General features: G+C 30.2%; 1 protein-coding gene across 1 annotated transcript in view; it reads left to right on the top strand.

The window, feature by feature from the left end:
* The first annotated feature begins 67 nt into the window (after positions 1 to 67).
* Positions 68 to 23,926, top strand: part of LOC130903787 (intermembrane lipid transfer protein Vps13D) — a 43,854-nt gene continuing 19,995 nt past the window's right edge. Inside the window, exons 1-23 of the mRNA XM_057816114.1 lie at positions 68 to 393; positions 452 to 642; positions 779 to 964; positions 3,373 to 3,621; positions 4,017 to 4,187; positions 7,901 to 8,245; positions 8,301 to 8,605; positions 8,679 to 8,969; positions 9,057 to 9,237; positions 10,541 to 10,739; positions 12,266 to 12,546; positions 13,158 to 13,799; positions 13,950 to 14,109; positions 14,466 to 14,666; positions 14,724 to 16,905; positions 17,085 to 17,259; positions 18,650 to 18,974; positions 20,304 to 20,533; positions 20,735 to 21,301; positions 21,513 to 21,683; positions 21,878 to 22,001; positions 22,061 to 22,227; positions 23,418 to 23,638. Of these exons, the coding sequence (XP_057672097.1) occupies positions 300 to 393; positions 452 to 642; positions 779 to 964; positions 3,373 to 3,621; positions 4,017 to 4,187; positions 7,901 to 8,245; positions 8,301 to 8,605; positions 8,679 to 8,969; positions 9,057 to 9,237; positions 10,541 to 10,739; positions 12,266 to 12,546; positions 13,158 to 13,799; positions 13,950 to 14,109; positions 14,466 to 14,666; positions 14,724 to 16,905; positions 17,085 to 17,259; positions 18,650 to 18,974; positions 20,304 to 20,533; positions 20,735 to 21,301; positions 21,513 to 21,683; positions 21,878 to 22,001; positions 22,061 to 22,227; positions 23,418 to 23,638 (7,658 nt within the window). The 5' untranslated portion in view covers positions 68 to 299. The remainder of the gene's footprint in view (positions 394 to 451; positions 643 to 778; positions 965 to 3,372; positions 3,622 to 4,016; positions 4,188 to 7,900; positions 8,246 to 8,300; positions 8,606 to 8,678; positions 8,970 to 9,056; positions 9,238 to 10,540; positions 10,740 to 12,265; positions 12,547 to 13,157; positions 13,800 to 13,949; positions 14,110 to 14,465; positions 14,667 to 14,723; positions 16,906 to 17,084; positions 17,260 to 18,649; positions 18,975 to 20,303; positions 20,534 to 20,734; positions 21,302 to 21,512; positions 21,684 to 21,877; positions 22,002 to 22,060; positions 22,228 to 23,417; positions 23,639 to 23,926) is intronic.

The raw sequence follows: 23,926 nt of genomic DNA on the forward strand, positions 1-23,926 counted from the left end.
GATGGAATCGAAATACTTGTTCGATTTAGTTAATCATTCAATTATGTCATCTGACATCTACTGATGTGATATGTTAATTCGGTATTTTTATAGGTTAAATTTCTGGAATAGTAATATAATGTATTTAAATAATGTTTAGGTGAACGACACTGTTTTTAAGGTATATTTTTTTAATCTGAAGATACACAAAATATAATCTACTACGAGTGTCAGAATTTAAAAAAAAAACTGTTTTCGTTATTTAAACCTGTAATCTTTACATATAAAACAGTTTTGTGGTCTCTAAACAGCAACAAATAATGTTGGAAGGCCTAGTAGCATGGGTCTTAAATACATACCTAGGAAGATATATAGAGCTCAACACAGATCAACTCAGTATTGCACTATTATCAGGTAATTTAAAAATAACTAAAAGGGAACATGTTAAATGAGTATATTTGTATATTAATAGGAAAAGTAGAGTTGGAAAATTTACCCTTAAAAAAAGATGCGCTTCGACATTTAGGATTACCAGTTGAAATCAAAACTGGTTTTATAGGGAAAATTCAATTGCAAGTACCAGTAAGTCAGATTAGATCAGCGCCGTGGGTTATAGTTATAGAACAGTTATGTTTAGTCGCTACTCCTTTATCTTTAGACCACGTAAGTATTCACAATATATTCTATTTAAATTTCATGTATGTCTTTTGAAGTGTTCAATTATTTATTTTGTTAAAATTAATGGCTTTTAATGTTTAGAATTAGTTTGTCTAATAAAAAAGTAAATAATCTATTTTAGTGGGACTGTGAAGCAGAAGATTTATCTAGGCATGAAATGAAGTTGACTGCTCTAGATTCTCTTGAAGCTGAATGGAGACTTGGAAAATATGGCCAGGATTACAACTCAGCTTACTATTCATCCAGTTATTCTTCATGGTACAGCTATGGAACAGGTCTATTATCAGATATAATAGAAAATTTACAGGTTAGTATAAAACATTCTAGGAATCATGAGATGAGGTATTCAAAATATAAATATTGTAAATGTTTTTCAAAAATTTCACACCTCCGCTGATATAGTTTCATGATAATAAAAAAACAAACTATCCAGTAATAAGTATAAGATATTACTGTCAAACCTAGATATAACAACTCTCAAGGATATAGAACAAAATATTCGTTTTATCTCATATTACATTATAGCGATGTTCGTTATAACGAGGTTTCAGTTGGTGAAATTTCTTTATATCGAGGTTCAAAGGAAATGCTGATCAATTTTTGATTGATGTTTAACCTGCTGATAATGCATTATAAAATGTATATAAAATAAAATAAAACTCTCATTGTATTTGCCATTATATAGATGGAGGCAGTTCAATAAACTAGCAGTTAAATTCACTAGATTGAGGTTCTGAATAAGAAAATTGTTACATCAAGGTGATTTCTTTTACCAGGAAAAAAATCAGTTGTAAAGAGGTGATTTTAGAGGATTGTTTTTCCAGGATCGTCTAAAATTCTTTATATCATGTTTTTGACTAAAAAAATTCGTTAGGTAAAATTTACATTATATTTTATGAAGAGTTCTAGGGGATTCAAAAAATTCTTTATATCAAGGAATTCGTTATATCGATGTTTGACTGTAATTCTAACTTTATTATTCACTTTTCTGATGGTAACTGAAAAACTGACAAAGTTACCACAACTACTTAAATGACTTGATTCGAGATTAGATTTACAAGTTTTCTTGCACCAATAGTACTATAAAAGATATTTTCTAATTTTTTTATTTGTGACACTATTTAAGGGGAGATATGAGCTTTGTTGTATATTCAATTAAGAATATATTTTGAACAATTATCATACAAAATTAGTAAAGAGTATGGATACATTATAAGTATTTTAATAGTCTTATCTTAATGCAGGTACAAAAAAATCTCCTTAGTAAGTTGTTGATATAGTGATTCATTTTTTTTAAGTATATGTTGATTAGGCAGAAACAATTTTTAATTGGTAAATAAATGATTTGTTTCCATAATCTGTTTATTTTTTTTTTCTTTATGGTTGCATTAAGTAAAATATTAATGATGATGTGACTTAGGTTCCAATCTACCAATCTTTGTCAAATAAGCACTTTTTAATGATACAGAATCTGGTTTGATAATATATTACTGATCAAATTTTCTGTACATTTATATTTATATTTTTTATTTTTGATAAAACAGGATGAATGCAAAAAACAAACAAACAATTGTTTAGGATTGATATTATAAAATATGTAATGCTTTTTCGGGAAAAAAATAAGAAATACAATTGTGACAATTAGGCAACAATTATCAATTATCAACGAAAAAAAAATTATGGTGTTTTTAGCATTTTTAGCTGTTTTAAGTTCTCTTTTCTTCTCAGTCAACACCAATTTGTAGTGCTTTTTATTTCTGTAATAAAAATATATATACTTAATTTTAAAATACAACATATTTTTATTTTAGTATAGATAATATATATTGAGCCAGATCACAGGCCATCTAATAAAAAACAAATTGAGTGTAATTGGCTAATTTTTTGCACAGCTTCATTTACTTTCAGTATTATCCTTATAAGAGTAAAGTATCTCACATTCAGATTCTGATTTCTCAGAACCCAAACTTCCTCTTCTTCATTATTTTCTGTACCTTTCTCTTTGTCATTCTCCTTAATTATTTTTTATGGAGTTTTGTGCATCAATTTCCAATTATAAGCTAGATATGTTAGTTCAGCTGCCCTGTCACATATTAGCTGATTTCTATTTTTATTGTGAGTTCCTATCCCACAAACTCCTACAAAACCAATAGGCAGTGAAGTAAGGCGCATATGATACAAAAAGTACTACAATACTAATACAATACATTTGAATGCAAAAATAGCACTCTGGGTGTACGGTCTTATCAACTTATTCAAATTATGAACTCTTATGGAACTGAGTGAAATCGAGCAATAATAATAATGCTGTTGTTTGTTCAAAAACTATACATATTCCAAAAATCAAAAAATGAAATTCAGCTAATTTATTGGTACATAAAAAAATTTAGTTCAAATGCTAGAAGCCGAGAGATCTGAATTATTTATGGTAATTTAATATAGTTATACATTGGGCATTTGCTTGATCCACATCACTACTCCATATAAATTTAAAAAATAACTAGTTGATCAACTTAGATCATATATTAGGTTTTCTATATGTAGAAGAAGTTAAGAACAAATAGAAAAATTGAAATAATAAATTTATTGCTAATATATTATGTCCTACTTAAAGTGAAATTGAATTCAATATTTTTTCAGATGTATAATTGATTAAAATTATGGAAATGATAAATATCAATTTTACATTAAGATTATAATTATTTTTTCTTTTAGTTGCGTGTACAAGATATTCATATTAGATATGAAGATTCAGTTAGCCTTCCAAACCAAGCATTTGCTTGTGGTTTAACATTAGGATCTTTAATAGCCCAAAGTTGTGATCAGAATTGGCTACCAAAATTTGTCCATCCTGGTCCAAATGAAGATTCTTTTAAAATTCTTGAATTGAAAGAATTTGGATTGTATTGGATGAACATGGACGAAAATGAAATTTTATCATCTTTAAATGTTGCTAACCTTGCAGTATGTATTGATAATTTTATTGTTTAAATTGAGTAGTATATAATTTATTCTAACATTTATAAATGAGAGCCATTATTCCCATACTAAAGGTGTGTTGGTAATTGTTTTAATCTCTAAAAACATTATTATTTATTCTCTTAGATATAAAGCCTCAGAACTTGGGGTGAAGTAATTTAAAGTTACTTCCCCTCTGGATACAATGTTTCAGTTTTGAGTATGTATGTATGCACACCAAAGAAGACATGGATGGATAAACCAGAAATATTCTCAAATAGTGGATACATAGAATTTCTTTTATACAAACCTTTAGATGATTATTTCAAATATTTTATTTTTATCTACATTTAATTTATATTTAATGTAAAATAACATGAAAAAATATTTAATCCTTTTAGGAGGCTATGAGCAGAGATAAATTGGATAAAAATACGAAAAATTATTTACTCCCTGGTGTAAGTGCCCAAGCTCATTTGAAAAGAAAAAGAAGTAGCGAACCGTTAAGATCCTCCATACCAAGATATGTTTGTGATCTCTTATTAGAAGAAGTACATTTATCTTTAGTAGATGTAAGTACACTAATATTTATTCATCTGAAATAGTTTGAAACTTAATTATTCAATGAGTATCATCCTATGCTATACTATTAATTTCAAGAACTACTCTCAACCTGTTTATTTCAATAAGGAAACTTATTTTATTAAATGAAAAGTCAACATAATTTGTAAATTTTTACAATCGTACAGATTTTATTATTATTATTTTTTTTTATTTCCAATTTTATGAACAATCTATCTGTGAGGTTAGCAATGAGCAAAGTTGTATGACTTAGTAAGACTACCATTAACAAAAATAGCATTTTTAGTAAGATATCCAAAACTACTCAACATTTATACCTGATTTTTGAAATGAAAACAAAATGGCTTATTTTTAGGCATTACATATTGAATAAAATTAGTAAACCAACCATTACGTGCATTGGATTGTCAAGATTTTGGTACATTCTCAATATCGTAAAATTTAGCTTATTAATATGCTAATGTTTTCATATTTTTGGGCAGTAACCTACAATTAACACAAACACTATAATTTTTTCTCGTTTGTGTGCCAAACAATTAATAGACTTTTTAGTATTTGATTGCTTGAGTAGTTTTTGGATATACATTCCTACTGTAATAAAATATAATAAAAAAGAGCAAAATTATCTGGGATACTTTCGTTAATACTAGCTCCCACATCTGGGGTATGTAGGTTGGCGACAAAGTAATTTCATTCCTATAGTATAAATAAAACATTTTTTTTCCTAACAAAGAATAGTTTTTAATCAATTATATATTTTCCATTTTGCTCAATGACCTTTAGCAATCTTTCTTTCAGCTTCATGATTCCGCGTTCATAAAATTTCTGGTTCTTATCAGCAAAAAACTGAACCAGGTGTGATTGAAGGTCATCGTAATTTGTGAAATTTTGACCACTCAAAGAATTCTGCAAACTTCAAAATAAATGGTAATCAGATGATGCCGGATCAAGGTTGTGTTGTATGGAGGATGTGACATCACTTTCCAGCAAAGCTTCAATAGTTTCACATGAGTTGCCAAAGATGTGTGAGGCCTTGCATTATCATGGTGGAATACTAATCCTTTCCGATTTAACAATTCTGGCCGTGTTTCTTTCATTGCTTCATCCAGTTTCATTAATTGTTGACCATAAACATCAGAATTGATCGTTTGGTTTCCTGGAAGCAGCTCAAAAACTACACACCTTTGTATACCCACCAAACTGACAGTATGAGCTTTTTTGTTGTATTTCAGTTTTCAATGTGGTTTGTGTTGGTTCATCATGTTCGCTGCATTATCGTTTTCGAATTATGTTACTGTACAGGACCCGTTTTTAAGCACCAATGATGATTCTTTTCAAAAAAGAGTCAGATTCATTTTGTTTAAGGTGTATGTCGCAAATGTTGATTCTTTGTTTTAAATTAATTTCTTTTAATTCATGAGGTACCCAAATATTAAGCTTTTTAACTAGATATTTTAAGTGTTTTTATATTGTTGTATGTTTGAAAATGTATGTACAGTTGGTACTTTATAATCCTAAACATATGAGACCGACTGGTTGTCAGGTTACCAAAAAACGTCGGATTATCAAATATTGTATTTCTTTGATCGACTTTAGAAGTCTATACGCAAATATATATATACTCCAGAAAAATATACTATCGTTCATTTCAACACCTAGCCTATAAAAAATTGAAAAACATACACACATAATTAGTTTAGGAATTAGTTTTAACATAAATAATATGTTTTATTTGAATCATTAGAATAGTCTGCATTTTTTTTTATTTTTTTATATGTGGTGACTACTAGTTATGGCTTCTTCTTGAAACCAAAATATTGTTGCAATCAAATTCCCACTTTTCGCACCAGAGTATACATTTGCAGCTGATATAGCTACTTCAAAGAATTTTTAGCGTTCGGAAGCTCCTCTAATGTTTCGTCTTCATTAGATGTGATTTCTTTTACTATCTCTTCGTCTGTATAGTCAGGGTTCAAGTTATTTTCTATAATCCATCTTCTAAGGTCTTCTCAAGATTCTGAAGGAGTGTTAATTTTATCGCAATGTTTTAAAGTGTCATTTATAAGTTCGTTGCTATCATGAACATTCTCTTTTTCGTTATCATTTTGTATGAGCATTGGATTTTCTAGCCAAATATTTTTCCAGGGTTTATTTAGAGTTGACGGTTTCACTTATTGCTATGCAAATGCTGCATTAATCTCATCTTTAATGCTAAATTTCTTCAAAAGTGATGTCATGTCTGCATCTGGTTGGTACACAATATCCATCAGTAGGCGCTTTTTATAATGCATTAATGTCTTGATGACATTCTGATCCATTGGTTGGATTAGAACTGTTGAGTTTTTCGACAAATACATAACATAAAACGTTAGAAACAATAAAAAAAGTTCTATCATCCAAAGAAAAATGACCTCTTTGTAATTATTTTTCATTTTAACTTTCAAGTCATCCATATCTGGATGTCCAGGAGCGTTATCTAGCAGTAAAAGAGCTTTTATCGGCAGTTTTTTTTTCTTCAAGTGCTTTTTGACAGCAGGTAAAAAGGGATTGAACACCAGTCATTGAACACTTTTTGTATTACCCACGCGTGCCTCTGATCCTCATAAACAACTGGAAGGTTTTCAAATTTTGTGTTTTTGAATGTTTGGGGATTTTTGGATTCACCCACAATTAGCAGTTTAAGTATATGACTTCCAGCCTATTTGCACACATCATAAACGTGATTCTTTCTTTTTGCATTTTTCGACCAGAAACCTTCTGTTCATCCGATGTTAAAAATGCTTTGGAAGTTGACGCCAATTCAAGCCAGTTTCATCGGCATTGTATACTTGTTTAGGTGTAAGGCCCAGTTCAGTACTATTTGCAATAAAATTAGAAATTCATCAGCAGATAATTTCTCACCGCTCTGTATGAAACGATTACCAATGCGTTTGTTATAATTTTCGAACCACCCAACACTAGCGCGAAGTCATCTTTTTTCGTAATTTGTTGTCTTTATAAATTAAGGCATGTCTCTTTCTCTGTTGTTGGATCCATGCATAAAGGGCTATTTCAACTTGGGGATTTTTGCTTGTTATGAGAGTTTTTCTTTTAGAATCCCTTTCAACAGATTTTACGAGATTTTCTCTATTTTTAAAAATGTCGTAAACCATAGCTCTTCCAATGCGATAAATTTCAGATATTGCTGTAGGAGTTTCACCACGATCATATCTCTCAATTATTTCCCATTTTTCAGGAAGAGTTAAGATTTTATATTTCTGTTTTATAATAACACTTTTGCTCGACATTACAAAAACCAAAAAAAAACTACCGAGCAGAAACACTTCTTAAAACTAAATAAATGAAAATACATAAGAAAAAATCAACGATATAACAGACTAGCAGCCGTCCATATGTCGCCTAATTTCGTTCAAATTCTTCGAATTATTTGTCAAGTCGGATAATCATTTGTTATATATACAACTATAATAAAGAAACCCAGATAAAAACCAAAAAACCTCGAATTTTGACTCAATTGGCAAGACGTTAGATTACTAAGTGTGTCGCACTCACGAGTTGCCGGATAATCGAGTGTTAATTGTACTTGTATTGAACAGTGGCAATCATAGTTCTTTTATTAAATTTTTTAAAATAAAATTCGAAACGTGATTTAAAAACTCTATTTGCATTATTGTATAGTTCAGTATCTTTGTCATTATTTTAGTGGCAATATAACCAAATTGTGAACTGTATTCATGGACTGCGAGACATCAATCGTTTTAAAAAATATCGTCGATACAAACCAACAGCTTCTGTTAAACAAGACGCAAGAGCTTGGTGGTTTTATGCAATCAGTTGCATTTATCCCACAGGAAAACAACCATCCATTTGCAGGCCAAAACCCTCTTGGGATTTCTGTTTAAAAAGAGCCAGGGAAAATGTTAAATATGTTCAAATATGTAAAAAGATTTTGACAGTACCTAGTACTACCATATCTGCCGATGAAAAAAAAATTAAAGAGGAAGTGGAATGGAGTAGAGAATATGAAGACTTGAAAATTTTGAGAAAGGTAAAAAATTGTTGTTAATTAATTATGCATTGAAAAAATATATTTTTATGTATAGATAGCAATAGATTCCGTAAAATTACCTCAGTTAAATTCCAACAATGAAAATGATTCATCGAAAGGAAGAAATCTTTTAGTGAAGTGGTTTCCTAATTGGATGGGTTGGTATTCCACGTCTAATGAAACAACAACAATGCTTCAATCAGATGCAACTCAATTAGAAGGAGAAATTTTACAAGTTTTGGCCGATACAGCAGATGACAATACAAATCTAAAAAGAGATGCAGTATTTGGAAAATTCAATTTTTGCTTAAAAACAGGAACTCTGGGATTGTGTACTACGAATAAGTCTACAAATGAAAGGTGGGAATTCTTATTTAATAATAACCAAAACTGAATTGAAATTTTATTATTTCTCATTCATATTATTTTGCAGTTCGTCATTGTTGGAAATGGAATTTAAAAACTTTGTATTAGGATTTGTAAGCAAACCTCGCTCTAGATCCCACATAATTGAACTATCTTTGGATGCATTATTTTTGAAAGACAAAATAAGTTTAAATACAATGTTTCCTATTGTGATGGGCCCTTCTGGAATTGACAGAAAATCATCAACTCGTTTCAGAGGTCATAAAAAAAGTAGTTTAAACAAATCAGATTATTTTAACGACCGTTTATTTTATTTAGTTTATGAAAAGAAACCTCCCAACTCCAAAACCGATTTTAGGTATGTATTCCATATTGTTTTACTTAAAATGAATTCAAGATCAATCCATCTACTTAATTGGTAAAAAATTTGATGTTTTTCTTCTAGATTAAGTGTTAAATCGGAAAGCTTGGATATAGTATATCAACCAAATGTAGTGAAATGGCTTATAGAATTTATGTATTTACCTATCCAACGTGATGTAGCTCAATTTCAGTTAGAAGCTGTGAAGCTCAAAACTAAAAAAGAGTTGATGAAAAATTGGGAAAACATATTTTCAGTAGGAACGGTAAGGTTTATTATACAGATAATTAGCAAATGCTTCGAAAAAAGAGGACTGTATTTGAGGAAATGTGAATATAATAATCGTTTTAATATATTGATTTTTAATAACTTCATTTCCTCGGAGCTCTGGAAACTAGCTTACTTGATATTGATGTTTTAAACGAGGGGTCTTTAAATGTTGAAGTCTTCGGGCGAGAATAATTTTTTTGGTATGCTCCATGGGCCAAAACAATTTTAATTTTTATTGAGATTGGAGAAAATGACTTGCCATATTATACTGCCGTACTTTAAGATCGAAAGCTTTTTAATGAGAAGCATCGCCCTTGTGCCGATTCAACATATCGAGATTCGTTACTCGTTTCTCAGACTTTGATGTCAATGAAATTTAGCTTTTTCAAAATGCTTTTGATTGTGACATGAAACCCAGGCTCCGAAATTCCAAATGGAAATTATTGATTTACAGAGCGGTAATATGTTTATGATCAAATATCAAAATTCATCTTTGTTGGAATTCTATAAAAGTCTTCCGCCGGTACAATTTGAGAATTTGCATATATTTGCTCGTGGGTTGTTTTCTGTTTTTGGTACTACGAACTTGTGTAAAAACGTTTGCCAAGATGAAGTACAAAAAGAATGTTTACAGATCTAAATTGACCGATGAGCATCTTAAATTTCTTTTAATAATTGGTGCAAGTAAAATTAATCCACAACTACAAACAATTATTGGTGAAAAATCACAATTCCATAAATCTCATTGGTGTTTTCTTTTTGTTTTTTGATTTAATAGTTGGGATTAACTTCATATTTCTTTTTATAAGTTGGGATTAATTTCATATCTGTTTGTTATTTGTTAGTTGTAAATATGCGTGATCAAAATTTTACGTTGCAAGTAAATAAAACTGAATAATTATCATTCTGTGTTTCCATTTTCTTCCATTCAACTTATCAAAGCAATAGTAACAGCAGTAACAGATGACAGTCTAAAGCTATCGCGGGCCGGATTGATGGCACTGGCAAGCCAGATCTGGCCCACGGCCGTAGTTTGGAGACCCTTGTTTTAAACTAACTCCTCACATTACTGGCTGTCAAGTAAATATATTATTTGGGATTGTCTGTTTGAGGTTAGCAGGAAGAAGACGAAGTGTAACATTGTATTCTTTTTGTTTTCAAGAACATCGAAAAATGGATTGCGGTGTTGTAAATAGATTGATTATAAAAATTGAATACCAAGCATATTTGTTATAACTATCATATATACATAATTTATACTTCTCCAGCAAATACATTTGAAACTTATTTAATTTTAGGTAACCCGATCCACATGGGAATTGGAATTAGATATAACAGCACCTCAGATAATATTAGTAGAACAATTTAGTGATCAAAACTCTGCTATGGCTGTGATAGATTTTGGAAAATTGCAATTGAGCAATAGTGTAGATACTGCAACTGACAATAAAACAGAGATAGCAGCAGATGCTAAAGTTGGTGATGATGATGATGACGGTAACGCTATTAGATTCTGTTATTTAACAAATTACTATATGGTAATGGAAAATATCTTGGAGAACATAGAAATATAAATTTAAAGTCGGTATAAACTTAATTCCAATCTACCAGGGTAAATTTCAATAGGACGTCGCGGAAAATATTCATAAATTTAGCTGTTTCTGTGGATTTCAGTCCATTTTCTAGTTCCTTTCTTTTCTGTAATTTATTAGCATTCAATTCATACGCTAGGATGTATGTTGAGTCCACAATGAGAATTTTCAAATTGTAATTTATTAAATAAAAAATATTATCTGTGAAAAAACATGTCACAATTTTTTTTCACTGTTTATTTAATAATAATCAGAATTTACAATTCTATAGGTTATTTTGTTAACTTGAAGGTTGCAGTGAAAAAATCCTAACATATGTCTTGTGAAAAATCTCCTCCACACCTCAGTTTAGGTTTGTTGGCCAGTTTCTCTTTAGGCTTTGGTCGTCTCTTCCTTGCATCAATAGTTGGAATAGGGAATCAACATGTGATTCTAGCCTTTGGTAATGCATTTGGCTTCTCTGTTGTATTGTTTCTGATACTGTTGCAATTAGAAATTGGTCTTCATATTGAGTTATCGTAACGATTGAGGTTTATTATTTGCTGCAAAAAACTGGTTTTACGAATTTGTTCCAGTTTTAATTCAAGGTTGTTGCTTAGTCAGTTGTATGTGAATGACTCCTGTGCCAGTTCGTTCTTGCTTTTCTTTTCGTAACATTAAGTCAATTGATTTCCATTGGAATATTAATATTGTTGTTTAGTGTCCCTTCTGGAGAAGTAGCTTGTTTGGCAGCTTCTTGCAGTATACTAGTTAGTTTTTTTGAGGCTTCTTCTACTTCGGAGTGACTTTTCAGTCTAACTTTTAAATTTATGTTACTGTTTATTATTTTTTGTTGTTTATAAAGAAAGTAAATTTGAAAAAATATTGAAATTCCAAAAATAAACTTAATGAAATATTGAAAAAAATTTTATTGTAATAAAGGCTAAAATATTAAAAAATCTGAAATCTAATAATCATTTAAAGATAAATCTGGGGATCTGAGAGTGTAAAGAAATAATTCAATTATTGAAATTATTATCCAAATAAATTTCGACCTCACGTTTATTGTGGGCTGAGCAAATCCTTTCTCGCATATTCTCACTACACTCTAATTAAGTGGAAAGAATGGAACAGTCGAGTTTACTACAATTTATTGCTATGTCTATTGAAACTTACACTAGTAGATTGTAATGAAGTTGGTTAAAGGTATTACATGGATATTCCTATGCTCTGTAAATTTTTCAATACTGTATATCTAATTTATCCTGTTTTGATACTCATTGCTTAGAAATTATACTCTCGTTTTGTAAACGCATAACAAATAAAAAATTGCTTGAATAATTATTGTATTCACCTAGTTTTTAAAATAAATCAGAGAACTCAAATTTCAGATAAATGTCAGCAAATGTTTATAAAAGTATATAGAAAATCATTATTTATTTACTGTTTCAGAAATGTACTTGACACCTTGTTCGACACCCCCTGTTAGTGAAGGAAGTATTTCTGGTGAGCAAACAATATCTGGGGAACCTGATATAGAAAATAAGACAAATTTATTAAACGAAATGAATTTGCACAGGAAACTTTACGATTCTTATTGCTTAGAGTTAAAAGACTTACAAATTTTGATTGGACGAGCAAAGGATAATTGGAGGTTTGCTTTGAATAAAGGATCATCAAATTTACATGTTTTGGATAGATTCAGTATATCCCTACAAATTGAACGACGAGTCGTAAGTTTTAATATTTATTCCAATTAAAACTATTTTTTTTATATATTTAAGAGTATATCAAAGTTAGTGAAGCCAATTTAGATTTTATCATTTCCAAATATTTTTTTTAACTGTTGAATGGTACAACTATTAAAATCTCTACATACAGTATTAAAGTTTGTCCTGACATTGGAACTGTGTTTTTTTTAAATATATAGTGTATTGTGTGTTTGTTTCGTAGTTATTTACAAACTCTTGTGTACAAATTTAGAATTTTATCATTTCCAAATATTTTTTTATAATTATTGAATGGTACAGCTGTTAAAATCTCTACATAAAGTATTAAAGTTTGTCCTTGCATTGAAACAGTGTCATGTGCTTTCTTATTAAATATATAGTGTGTTGTGGGTTTGTTTTGGAGTTACTTACAAGCTCTTGTCTACAAGTTGTAAACAATTTTTTGAAAATAAAGCATTCTTCTTGTTAGTTTGGATAATTCTTTGCCATCTCGAGGTGTTTTGGTTAATCTGTGGAATGCTAAGGTCATATTACAATATTTTCAGATGATATAATTTGTTTCTATTATTTCAGAACAGTCAATAGTTGAATAAAAATAACAGTATTTTTTGTAGGTATATACTTCAGATCCTCTTTATCCGAGTTTTATTTTAAACGCACATCTACCTAAATTAATAACTCACTTTAACGAAAATAACATATCTTCGGCTAGAAACCTGATACAAATGCTATCAATGACACTATTACCGCCGTCTTTTAAAATTGACAAAGATGCTGGCCTTCATTCAAAATCTGAACCAGGTAAAATTCGCATCTTTGATTTTAAAAATGTTTGCTCAAACTTTTTCTTTATAGATACTGGTCTCTACAGTGGGAGTGGAGATTCAAGTCCACGCAATGAAATAGAACAAAATAATTTGATCACTATGCAGTTTACTGTTGATCAGATGTCTTTAGAAATCCAAAGTAGAGGTCGCAGTATAGCTGAACTTCAAATTGCTGGAGTCAAATTAACATTTTCAAAACATTCTGTAGAAATGTCTGTGACTTTAACTGTTCATAGTTTGTTGTTAGCTGATGCTTTACAGACATTTGGTACTGATTTTGAATTATTGGTGGCAAGTCATAAGCATGTTGGAATGGATTCTACATCTGGTAGCATTAGGGATAGTGAACCAACATCTCCCACATCACCTGCTAGTCCAGACTCAACGTATTCTAGAAATGGTGCCACATCTCCACTAGCTTTAACACAAGTAAGTTTTTAAAACATATATTCGTAAACATATATTCGTGTGTTTAGCTATATAGCACTATCAGAAAACAAGGCAAAACTGTCAATTAGTAGGGATGTAATTTGATTATTAAAGATTTGGGTAAAATTACTAAAACATATTTTTGTACAGGCCTTAAATACTTTGGCTACTTCACCAAGAGATGCTGGATTTGCTAAAAATATTGTTGAACTTGACTCAGAGGCTTTAATATCAATAGAATTGCAAGTTATAACTGGTTCAAATCCAATGCAAATTGCGAAGATACAATTCAATAATTTGGATATCATAGGTAAAAAATTAATATTTTTATTCTACCTAACTTTTTTATTCGGACATATTAAGGTTGGATTTGTAGTTGAAATTTTATTTTTCTATATTTTCTCCCATAGATTTTGTATTTAATTTACCTGTTAATATGCCAAAGGTAATTTATTATTTTTAATAAACAATGCTTTAGTTTGTAAAATATTACTCACTCCATTTGTTATATATAAAATGTGTATGAATTAAAAACATTCTATTTTCTATATATCATCAATAGCTACATGTTAATAAAACTACTGTTTCTACATATAAACATTGAGAAGTTTTATGGAAGATGCAATTAAACTGCTAATGTTGTTATTACTACATTAACTTTTTCAGCAAATCAACAGACTCTAGTAGAATTAGTTGGTTTCTTCAGAAGAGTTTTTCCAGAAACTCACAATACTGTCAATATTAAAAGTAATAGTACATTTAATATACAAAAATCAACAGAATCTTTGCTTGAGGAATCTATGAATCCTGTTGGGAATACTCAAATAATGTTTGATTTCCATCGCTTAAATGTTCTTTTATTAAGAGGTAAAAAAGTTATTTTTATTATTATTGAGCTTTATATTGTGCTCATTCCATTTTTAGGTGTTATTAAAGATGGAAATCTATATGGTAAAAAGATTGGAACGGCCACAATGAGTTCAGCAAAAATACAAGCAACAATCAGTTCGAAATTTGAATTGGAAGGATCTCTGGGTAGCTTACAAGTACTAGATTTGACACCTGAAGGCCAAACCCACCAAAATATATTGAGTGTGGGTAGCGATCCAACTTCAGGCAATTCTCATTTGATATATACAATGTCAGCCGAGGAAAACACAGCATTCAAATTTAAATTTATTAAATCAAAGGAAAAAGAAGCTCTAGATGTAATAATTCGTATGGCTTCGGTATGGTACACTCATTCTCCATATTTTATATGTGAAATTCAATCTTGTGCTTCAGAATTCAAACAGTATTTGTCAAATTTGGCCAAAACAATAAGGACGGCAGCTACAGATATGGCTTTAGGTCTAGTTCATGTTAGAACTGAAGCATTAGCTCAGTCCTTGAATCTAAGCAAAAATCTCCCAAATTCTGTATATAGCAGTGCCCTTACTCTGAATGAAAACTTTACTCCTACTAGGAACAAATCATCCACGTTTACATCAGCTAAAGATTCGATGGTTTCGACGCCTACTAGTCCCAACGATGAAAACAATTTAATGTTAAATGTTAATCTCGACATTGAGTTTGACAGTCCAGTTATTGTTTTACCAAGAAATAATATTAGTAATGAAGTATTTGTATCTCACTTAGGTAAAATAACTATTAATAATAACTATTCCAATGAAGGTTATCACAGAATCGAATGTTACAATATAGACGTACGAGACATGAACATATTTTCTTTGAATATAAAAAGTAGAAAAATGTTAGAACATAGAAGTAATAGACCTGAATTAATTTATAGTTGTAAAAGTGACGCTATTCCTATTTTACATGATACAATACTTCAACTAAAAATTGAAAGAGAAATGAATAGAATAGTGAACTCTTGCGAAGAAGAGTTTACATTTGACGAAGACATGAAAAATAAAAGAACTGTACAAATATCTGGAAATATAGTTACAGCACTTAAAGTTTCTTTAAACAGGTCGCAATATAGACAAATCTTGGATACATTGAATTGGTTGTCGTCTGCTAATCGTAACACCAAAGAATATTCTCAAACGCAATCAAGACCGAATTTCGTTTTAACAGATATTAAAGAGGAAGATACAGGTATAAGTACCCTTAATATGGATCCACATGTTAGAGCTAAAATGTTCCAGAATTTTTCTACATTTAAGAAAAATCGATCGCCTCCTACTGTGACAGAAATTAAAATGTGTTTTGATATATCCTTATTTACAGTTGAAGTTATCGCATCCGAACATAACCGTTTCAATTTATCATTTCTAGATTTTGCATTTAGATATGATAAATGCAATGATTATGAAACAAATATTCAAATATCATTAAGATCTATATTCATGGAAGATCTTCAACAACCTGTCAATAGCAGACACAGAATTATTGTAACGTCAACAGCTAATAATGAATCAACATCAAGTCATTCTTCGGCATCCAGATCTTGTCCAGATGTCATGTACCCTCCTTATTTAAGAAGAGCTTCACATAGTTCTCTACCCGATCATCTAGAAACATATGGTATTCAAGATAATAATTCTTTTCACAATGCAGAAAATATTGTAAATAGTGAAGAATGTCCAGGTACTCCACCACCAAGTCCAGAAGTCGGTAGGACTAGAGCTGAAAGGAATTTGGTAATAGTCAGCACTCTTTTAGTAGATTCGAATGCACCTAACTTCTATGAACAGTATAATGGAGTTCAAAATGCTACATCTGTTGATTTCAATTGCTTGGATCTCATAATAAGCTGTAAATCATGGGTAGTCGTTTTGGATTTCTTTAGTTTGCCTCCTGAACCTGTTGTAATAAATTTAGAGTCTCAAGATGATGTAAAAAATAAGCCTAAAAAGGATATAAACGTGACCAATATCAACGTCAAATCGTTAAATATTGTAATAGCAGAAAGAGACAGGGAAATAGCTAAAGCTAATGTTTCTGATGTCGAAATTGAAATTAAAACGACAGATAGCTCCAAAGAAGTTGACGGAAAATTGGGATCTTTATCTTTACTCGATTTAACGACGAGCGGACAATTGTACAGAGATAAATTTTTAACATGTGGAAAACAAGCTGTTCTTTTCAAATATTCAAGGTTGGTATATGTTTGAATATCATCAAAGTTCGATTTAAATAGAAATATTTTTAGAAACTAATGTATTTAATTTAATACTACATTTACAATTTATGACAGCATAATTATTGCAAATGCTTTATGCTAAAGCTTACTATGAATAGTAAAATTTGATATATTTTAATTAAACTTTGTTTTAGATATCCTCCTGGTGCTAAGAAAGATTATGACGCACAATTATCTTTGGAAATGGCATCTGTGATATACGTACACACAAAAAGATTTATTGCAGAAATTTCTGCATTTTTCAAAAATTTTTCTGAAAGACAGCAAATGGTACTCAAAGGAATTCAGGCTGCTACCAGTCGACAACTTGTAAGTTTTATGCTGCAATTACAATTAAAGATTTTGGTAAAATGTCTGGGCAGTGTAAAAATAAATAAATTTTCAATTGACTTTGATCACTTTTGTGATAATATTTTAAACTGATCATTTTTATTTGAGCTTGAACCTCACATACAAACATAATATTCTCTTGGTTGTCTTTAAATTACATCAATTATTTTTAGTTGTACAGTAATAAATATAAAAATGGGTGAGACTAGACATGTTTTTGGGTAAAAGGTTAGCATTAATATAAAGCTAGCAACTAAGTACAGAGCGCAAGTGTCAGAATTGGTATAAAAATTTCGCTCGGAAAATTTTTCCCTCAAAGAGGAAGTTGATGACCAAATCGAAGTCATAATTGAAGAGGAATCATCACTAGTGATGAATACTGCTTCCTGTACAGTAACATAGTTCGAAAACGATTATGCAGCGAACATGATGAACCACCACAGCACCAAATCGAAAGCTGAAAAACAACAAAAAAAGCTCATACTGTCACTTCGGTGGGATTATAAAGGTATTGTGTTTTTTGAGCTGGTTTCAAAGAAACCAAACGATCAATTCTGATGTTTACTGTCAACAATCAATGAAACTAGATCAAGCAATCAAAGAAAAACGGTCAGAATTGTCAAATTGGAAAGGTTCAGTCTTCCACCATAATAATGCAAGGCCTCACACATCTTTGGCGACTCGTGGGAAACTATTGGACGTTGGCTGGGAAGTGATGCCACATCCCTCATACTGCACTGATCTGGCACCATCTGATTATCATTTATATTGAAGTTTGCAGAATTATTTGAATGGTCAAACTTCAATCGCATCTGGTTCAGTTTTTTGTTGAGAGGGACAAGAAATTTTATGAGCGCGGAATCATTAACCTGAAAGAAAGATGATAAAAGGTCATCGAGTAAAATGGAAAATAATATAATTGATTAAAAACTATTCTCTATTTTATACTACAAAACTGAAAACCCATATTAAGAAAATTACAAATTTATAAAAAATTATTCAAATAGAACTGTACCCAATTTAATGAAGGGAATTCTTTCCTATAGTAGTCAGGTAGTAAATTATTTGCGAAATGTATGAAACCTTCTAATTTGGGAAGAAGATTATTTTAGAATTACATTGAAAATTTATTTTTTTTCTTAATTTGTTCTACGTTAAAATATAAAATATTCATTAGATTAAAATTTTGTTGGCAAATTTTATTGATCATCTTATTCCTAGTGACGCCTAGTGAATAAACTTGTATTATAAATAACATTTAATTTAAAAATTGAAGTAGCAAAAAAAATGTTTGATATATTAGAATTGCGGTTGTTGATATAGTAAATAATAAATATAATAAATAACTTGAGACGTTCATATTTTTTAGAGTCGAGATGAACCATTACGTCTATCATTAATGATTGGGGCAAAATCTCCAATGATTCTTTTACCCGTTAGCTCCAAATCATCAAATTTAATAGTGTTCGATTTAGGACAGCTCATTGTAACAAACTGTTTCAAATTATCTGGAGATAAAGATACCATTAGTTTGGTTTCACAAGATTCTGACAGAAAGTGTCTGTTGGACGTTATGTCAATAAATTTGGAAAATACGGATGTATACATGGCAGTAAAAACTACCCAACGCAGTCCGGAAAAACGATTGAAGTCTGGCTGTTTCAATTTAGGAAATAGTAGAATTACAAAGAATGGTAAGGGTTTCATATTGATCTTGTATTTGTTTGTCTAATCTAAGCCACTGAGTATGTAATCAAATTACATGACTAACAGTCTTGCCACTTGATTCATTCATTTTTGTTTACCACGTGTAGACATTTTTATATTTCTTATTTCTCCGTTATTTAATAATATTAATGTGATAGTATATACTCCAAAAGTCAACCATATATTTTTTGAAGAGACCATGGTCTCTTGACCATTTACTGAAAAACAAAATAGATGAGAATTCAATAATTCGAACCTAATTTTCAACAATATCAGATAATTTAAAATTTCTCTCTGGAAGGCAGTTTTCCTCATCTTTTCTTTTAACGATTCTGATCCTCATTTCTATGTTTAAAAAATATAATTTTTTTCAGCTAACTTATAGATATTTTTATTTATTGGTCGGTGGTTTTCCCTACTAATTGTCCATTTTTTTTTATTTATATATTCATCATTATATCTTTCATTGCAATAATTTCTTGGTTCAGTTATTGTTTTGTATTAGAAAGTCAGTTATCAAAACGAGTATTATCTATATTTATTGTTTTAAAAGAAATACATTCTTTTAACGAGGGTGGCATGTTTTGACATAACAATTTCCTATTTGAAATTATTTAATTTTTAAAATCTTTGCACGATTGTAACCCAGACAGAGATACAACCTCTTGTGTGTAAATTAACTTGCTCCTGACGGGAACTATTAGGATCTGTTAGTCATCTGGTTCGGTGATACAAAGCATTAGCTGCCTAACTTAAGGATTATTGTATTCATTAAGATTCATGATACACGATCCTAATGGGAACCCACATCATAGTTAATTGACTCCAAGTGTTCCTTAGTGTGTTCCATTAACTTATCAAATTACGTACTTTATATCGATGTGACTCTAACTATCACATATATAATTATTTATAGCCTCTTTTACAATAGGATTTTAGTATTTAAACGCAGTCTATAAACATATACGGGGTCTTTAATAGTCTGGTAGTCGTCGAGTATGATCGTCGGATTATTGAAACCAACTTCAACTACTTATTTCATTGTTGAATAAATAGTTTATTCCAAAGTAATTTTAATGTTTTAATACAAAGAATATGGTCAACCATATTGGTTAGCCCGAAGATACAATACAAGGTGACAGCATAAATTACTTTGGGTATAGCATTAACTTATAGATATATTGGAAATTTATTAACTTGAAGCTCAAGTATTTCCTCAAATATGTATTTTTATTCTTTATGAGACTTTACATTTAAATCTACCATCTACAATTTACCTTTGTGGCTCAACTTGCATAAAATTTAATATTTTTCAGGACCTTCATTGCTTACAAAAAAGTTTCAACTTAAGTTACAAATCGAACAAAATCTTGAAAAGAAGGAAATCCAAATTGTTCCTGATATGAGTATATATGGTCAATTATCAACTTTAGATGCTGCGATTGATTTAAATCAATATAAGTTGATTAGAGGTTTATTGACTCATAACTTAGGTGAAGACACTGAGGAAATAAATCCCTCAGTGCCGCCAAACTTGAGATCTCAAGTAAGCAATATATATGTACATAATGTTGATAAAGTAATTAACTCCTTTTTTCAAAAACTATTGGAACTTAATGTTAACCCATTTCTAAATTTTGATGAGCTAATGTTATAAATATTTTTCATATTAATAGTTAAAAATTATGACTCCAGAAACCCATGTTTAACATAAATAATATACATTTTATATAAACTATCTTTGCAGGGTGATAGTAGTAGACATTGGACATTGTCGTTTATTAAATTGGATTTACAAAATGTAACTTTGTCACTATCAAAAACACATTATGAAACTTCTCATCTGAGCTGCATTAATTTTATCAAATCCCACCTTACTATAGAAACATTCAGTAATTTTTGCCAAGATATTGATTTAGTATCTAAAGAGATAGTTATTAAAGATACACGCCAAGGAGGCAACCCTAACGAAAAAGTGAATGTATTCACAAATATTCTGCAACCAATAAGTCAACCTACCAACTCAGAACAAGTTCAAGCAGAAATTCATAGTAGAAAAAGACAAAATTTCACAAAAGTTACCATTTTATTTAACAATTTACGATTGATGGCTATTTTCGATTGGTGGGAATCATTTTTGAGTTATATTGGGCAAGATTTCGATAACGGTGTCGATACAGAACAAAAAATTCCAATATCTACCAAAACAGAAGGCGAAGACTCAGAGTTTGAACTGAAAATAAATGTAACAGATTCTGAACTTGTCATAGTGGAAGATTCTTCACATTGGGATACTAATGCTGTCATTTTAAAGGTATTTATTGATACACAACTTTCATATTTATTGTTACAATAAAAAATTGAGATGAAGTACAAAGTATTTTGTGCATTCATCAAAATTTCGCAAACTCAGAACACTCAGTTGAATACTTTTATTGAAAGATGAATGAAGTTTGGATTGTGATTATTTCCATTTGTATAATTCAGAACCTAGAATTCATTTAATGTTATTCTATTTATTTTAGAGTACTACTGTCTTAAATTATCACCCTTCAGGGCTATCAAAACCGCTTACTTGTAATCTGAACAACTGTGAGATGTTTTCTTGTATATTGGGATTGGAAGAGGAAACAGCTTTATCTATTATTGACCCAGTTACCCTAAACATAGATATTAATGAAATTGGAATTTTAGAGGTACCTAAGCTTTATATTTCTCACATAAAAACTCTTATGTTATATGAAAGTAATGTGGTCCAGATTGGCAAATATGGCTGAAATTCCAGCCCCCAAACAAACATTGCACAAAATTACATGGTATGATTAAATATGATCACACCTGTATTTTTAAATATATCAGACATAATTTTGAATGTACATTGTGATTTTAGGTTCAACTACAATTTTTTATTGTTAGATTGTCTTATCACGACATGCGTATGTTTTTGAAAATATTAAATTCTTTACCGGAACAGATATTTCTCAGTAAAAACGATAAATCTGGAAAGAAAGCAAGTAAGTCAATACTTGTGTTCCGTCTTCTTTTATGTCTAATTTTTCAAAAATGTTTTCAGATCAAATAGTCTTGTTAACTGGATTAGGATTTAAACTTGAGGATTGTAAGGAAGCTTTAGAAAAATGTGGATATCGACTTGATGATGCTGCACTTTGGTTAACAAATACTAGAAGACCTTATACTAGAGTGTCGTCTAAAAAATCTATACATATTTCTGCTGTTGAGGTATCTATTGATTTGTTTTTTTTTTATTAGATCATATATCTAGTTTATGCCTTTGTGATCTCAAAACAATGATGTGAAATTTATTGCACTAAACCTATAGTTTTTCCTCCAACAGATGGGAGTGAACGTTGGTTATTTTACATTATCAATGCCTTTTGTTAACTAACTTTTTCAGATATTTTTCTAACATAAATACTATGCAATGAATAATGGGAAATTACTTGCATAGAATAATTGATCATCTACATTTATATAATTGTTAAAGAAAGAGCAGAAATGCCTTTTATTGGTCTAGAAAGAGTTTTGAAGAAGGAGAAAATCCAAAAAGGAGCACTCTGGAGGCGTCTTCCCTAGCTGGATCGCTCCCAAAAGATACTTTCAAACTAAAAACAAGCTGCATCTTCACATATTGGCTCCCATGTAAGATGAGTTCAGCAGAAAAGAAGTATCTACGAGAATTGCTACTTAAGTTTTGATATATGGCAACACTGATGTGAACATTTCAAATCTGACATTGCCAGAAGTTTCTTTAAAGCAACGTATAACGGTGAACTCTGATGGTACGCCAGAATTTGTTTGCCAGAAGTGTTCGAAAAAATCAGGGAAACCAATCGCAGAAGATGAATAATTCTCCACCACAACAATGCGAGCTCTTACACACCAGTTCATACGAAAACGTTTTTGAACTTAACACATCGAATTGATGGGTCGTATTCCTAGTAGAAGTATTTGTTTGGCACTCAATGTTTTCTTCTTATTCCAGTCGAAAGTTTTTCTACACCTGAAGAAGCAGTTGATGAGGTCAAATCACGTGTTTTGGAGGTACCTCAATCGGAATGGATAAAATGGTTCAAACGCATGCAAAAGTGTTTGGGGAATATTAAAAAAAAATAAACCCATTACCAATTATAAATATTTGTTTTTTTTTAAATTTAAATAATAACCCTGTGCGAAATGAACATCAATTTACCTACTACTAGAAGTCCTCGCAATTGCAGGTATACGCAAAAAATGCTTCAGTCGAAGGTCTAACCTCCTTGGAACTATTACAATGTGAAAACAGATCTGATAAAAGGGGCACAATAAGTCTTAAGGTTAAAATGTTCTGGGAGACGGTTAAAAAAATTCGCTTGGGATAAACAAACGTCCATATATCTAATTTTTTGGTTAATAAAAATTTTATTTTTCAGGTTAAGGCAAACCGCATATCTCTTTGTATTATCGACGATTGCGGAGATTCAGATGTGCCTTTGTTAGAATTATCATTTTCTGATGTACACTTTAATCAGCTATTTCCTGAACTCAATATCAAAGATCCAATATATCCGCAAGGTTATATTAATGGAGATTTAGCCATTGATTATTATAATAGAGTGCTGTCAGGATGGGAACCTATATTGGAACCCTGGAGGTAATAATTCTGATTTCATAAATACCTACTTCAATTGAGTAATAATTAAAAATCCTTTATTAAATGTTTGTTTTCTATTTTGTATCAAAATTATTACCAAAACTAAAATATTGGTAGATTTAAGCTTCTATTATTTTTTTTTAATTTGCTCTCTTATTGCTAGGTATAAAAAAATTGAAATGTACCTTTTCGTAGACACTTTTTTAGATTCACTGTTTCACCTAATAATGCAACATATTTATTATCCAATTGCCAATATTCTATCCGTTTTTCTTCTCCTGTGTTGTT

Source organism: Diorhabda carinulata, chromosome 2, assembly GCF_026250575.1.
Source record: "Diorhabda carinulata isolate Delta chromosome 2, icDioCari1.1, whole genome shotgun sequence".
In the NCBI taxonomy this organism is placed as follows: domain Eukaryota; kingdom Metazoa; phylum Arthropoda; class Insecta; order Coleoptera; family Chrysomelidae; genus Diorhabda; species Diorhabda carinulata.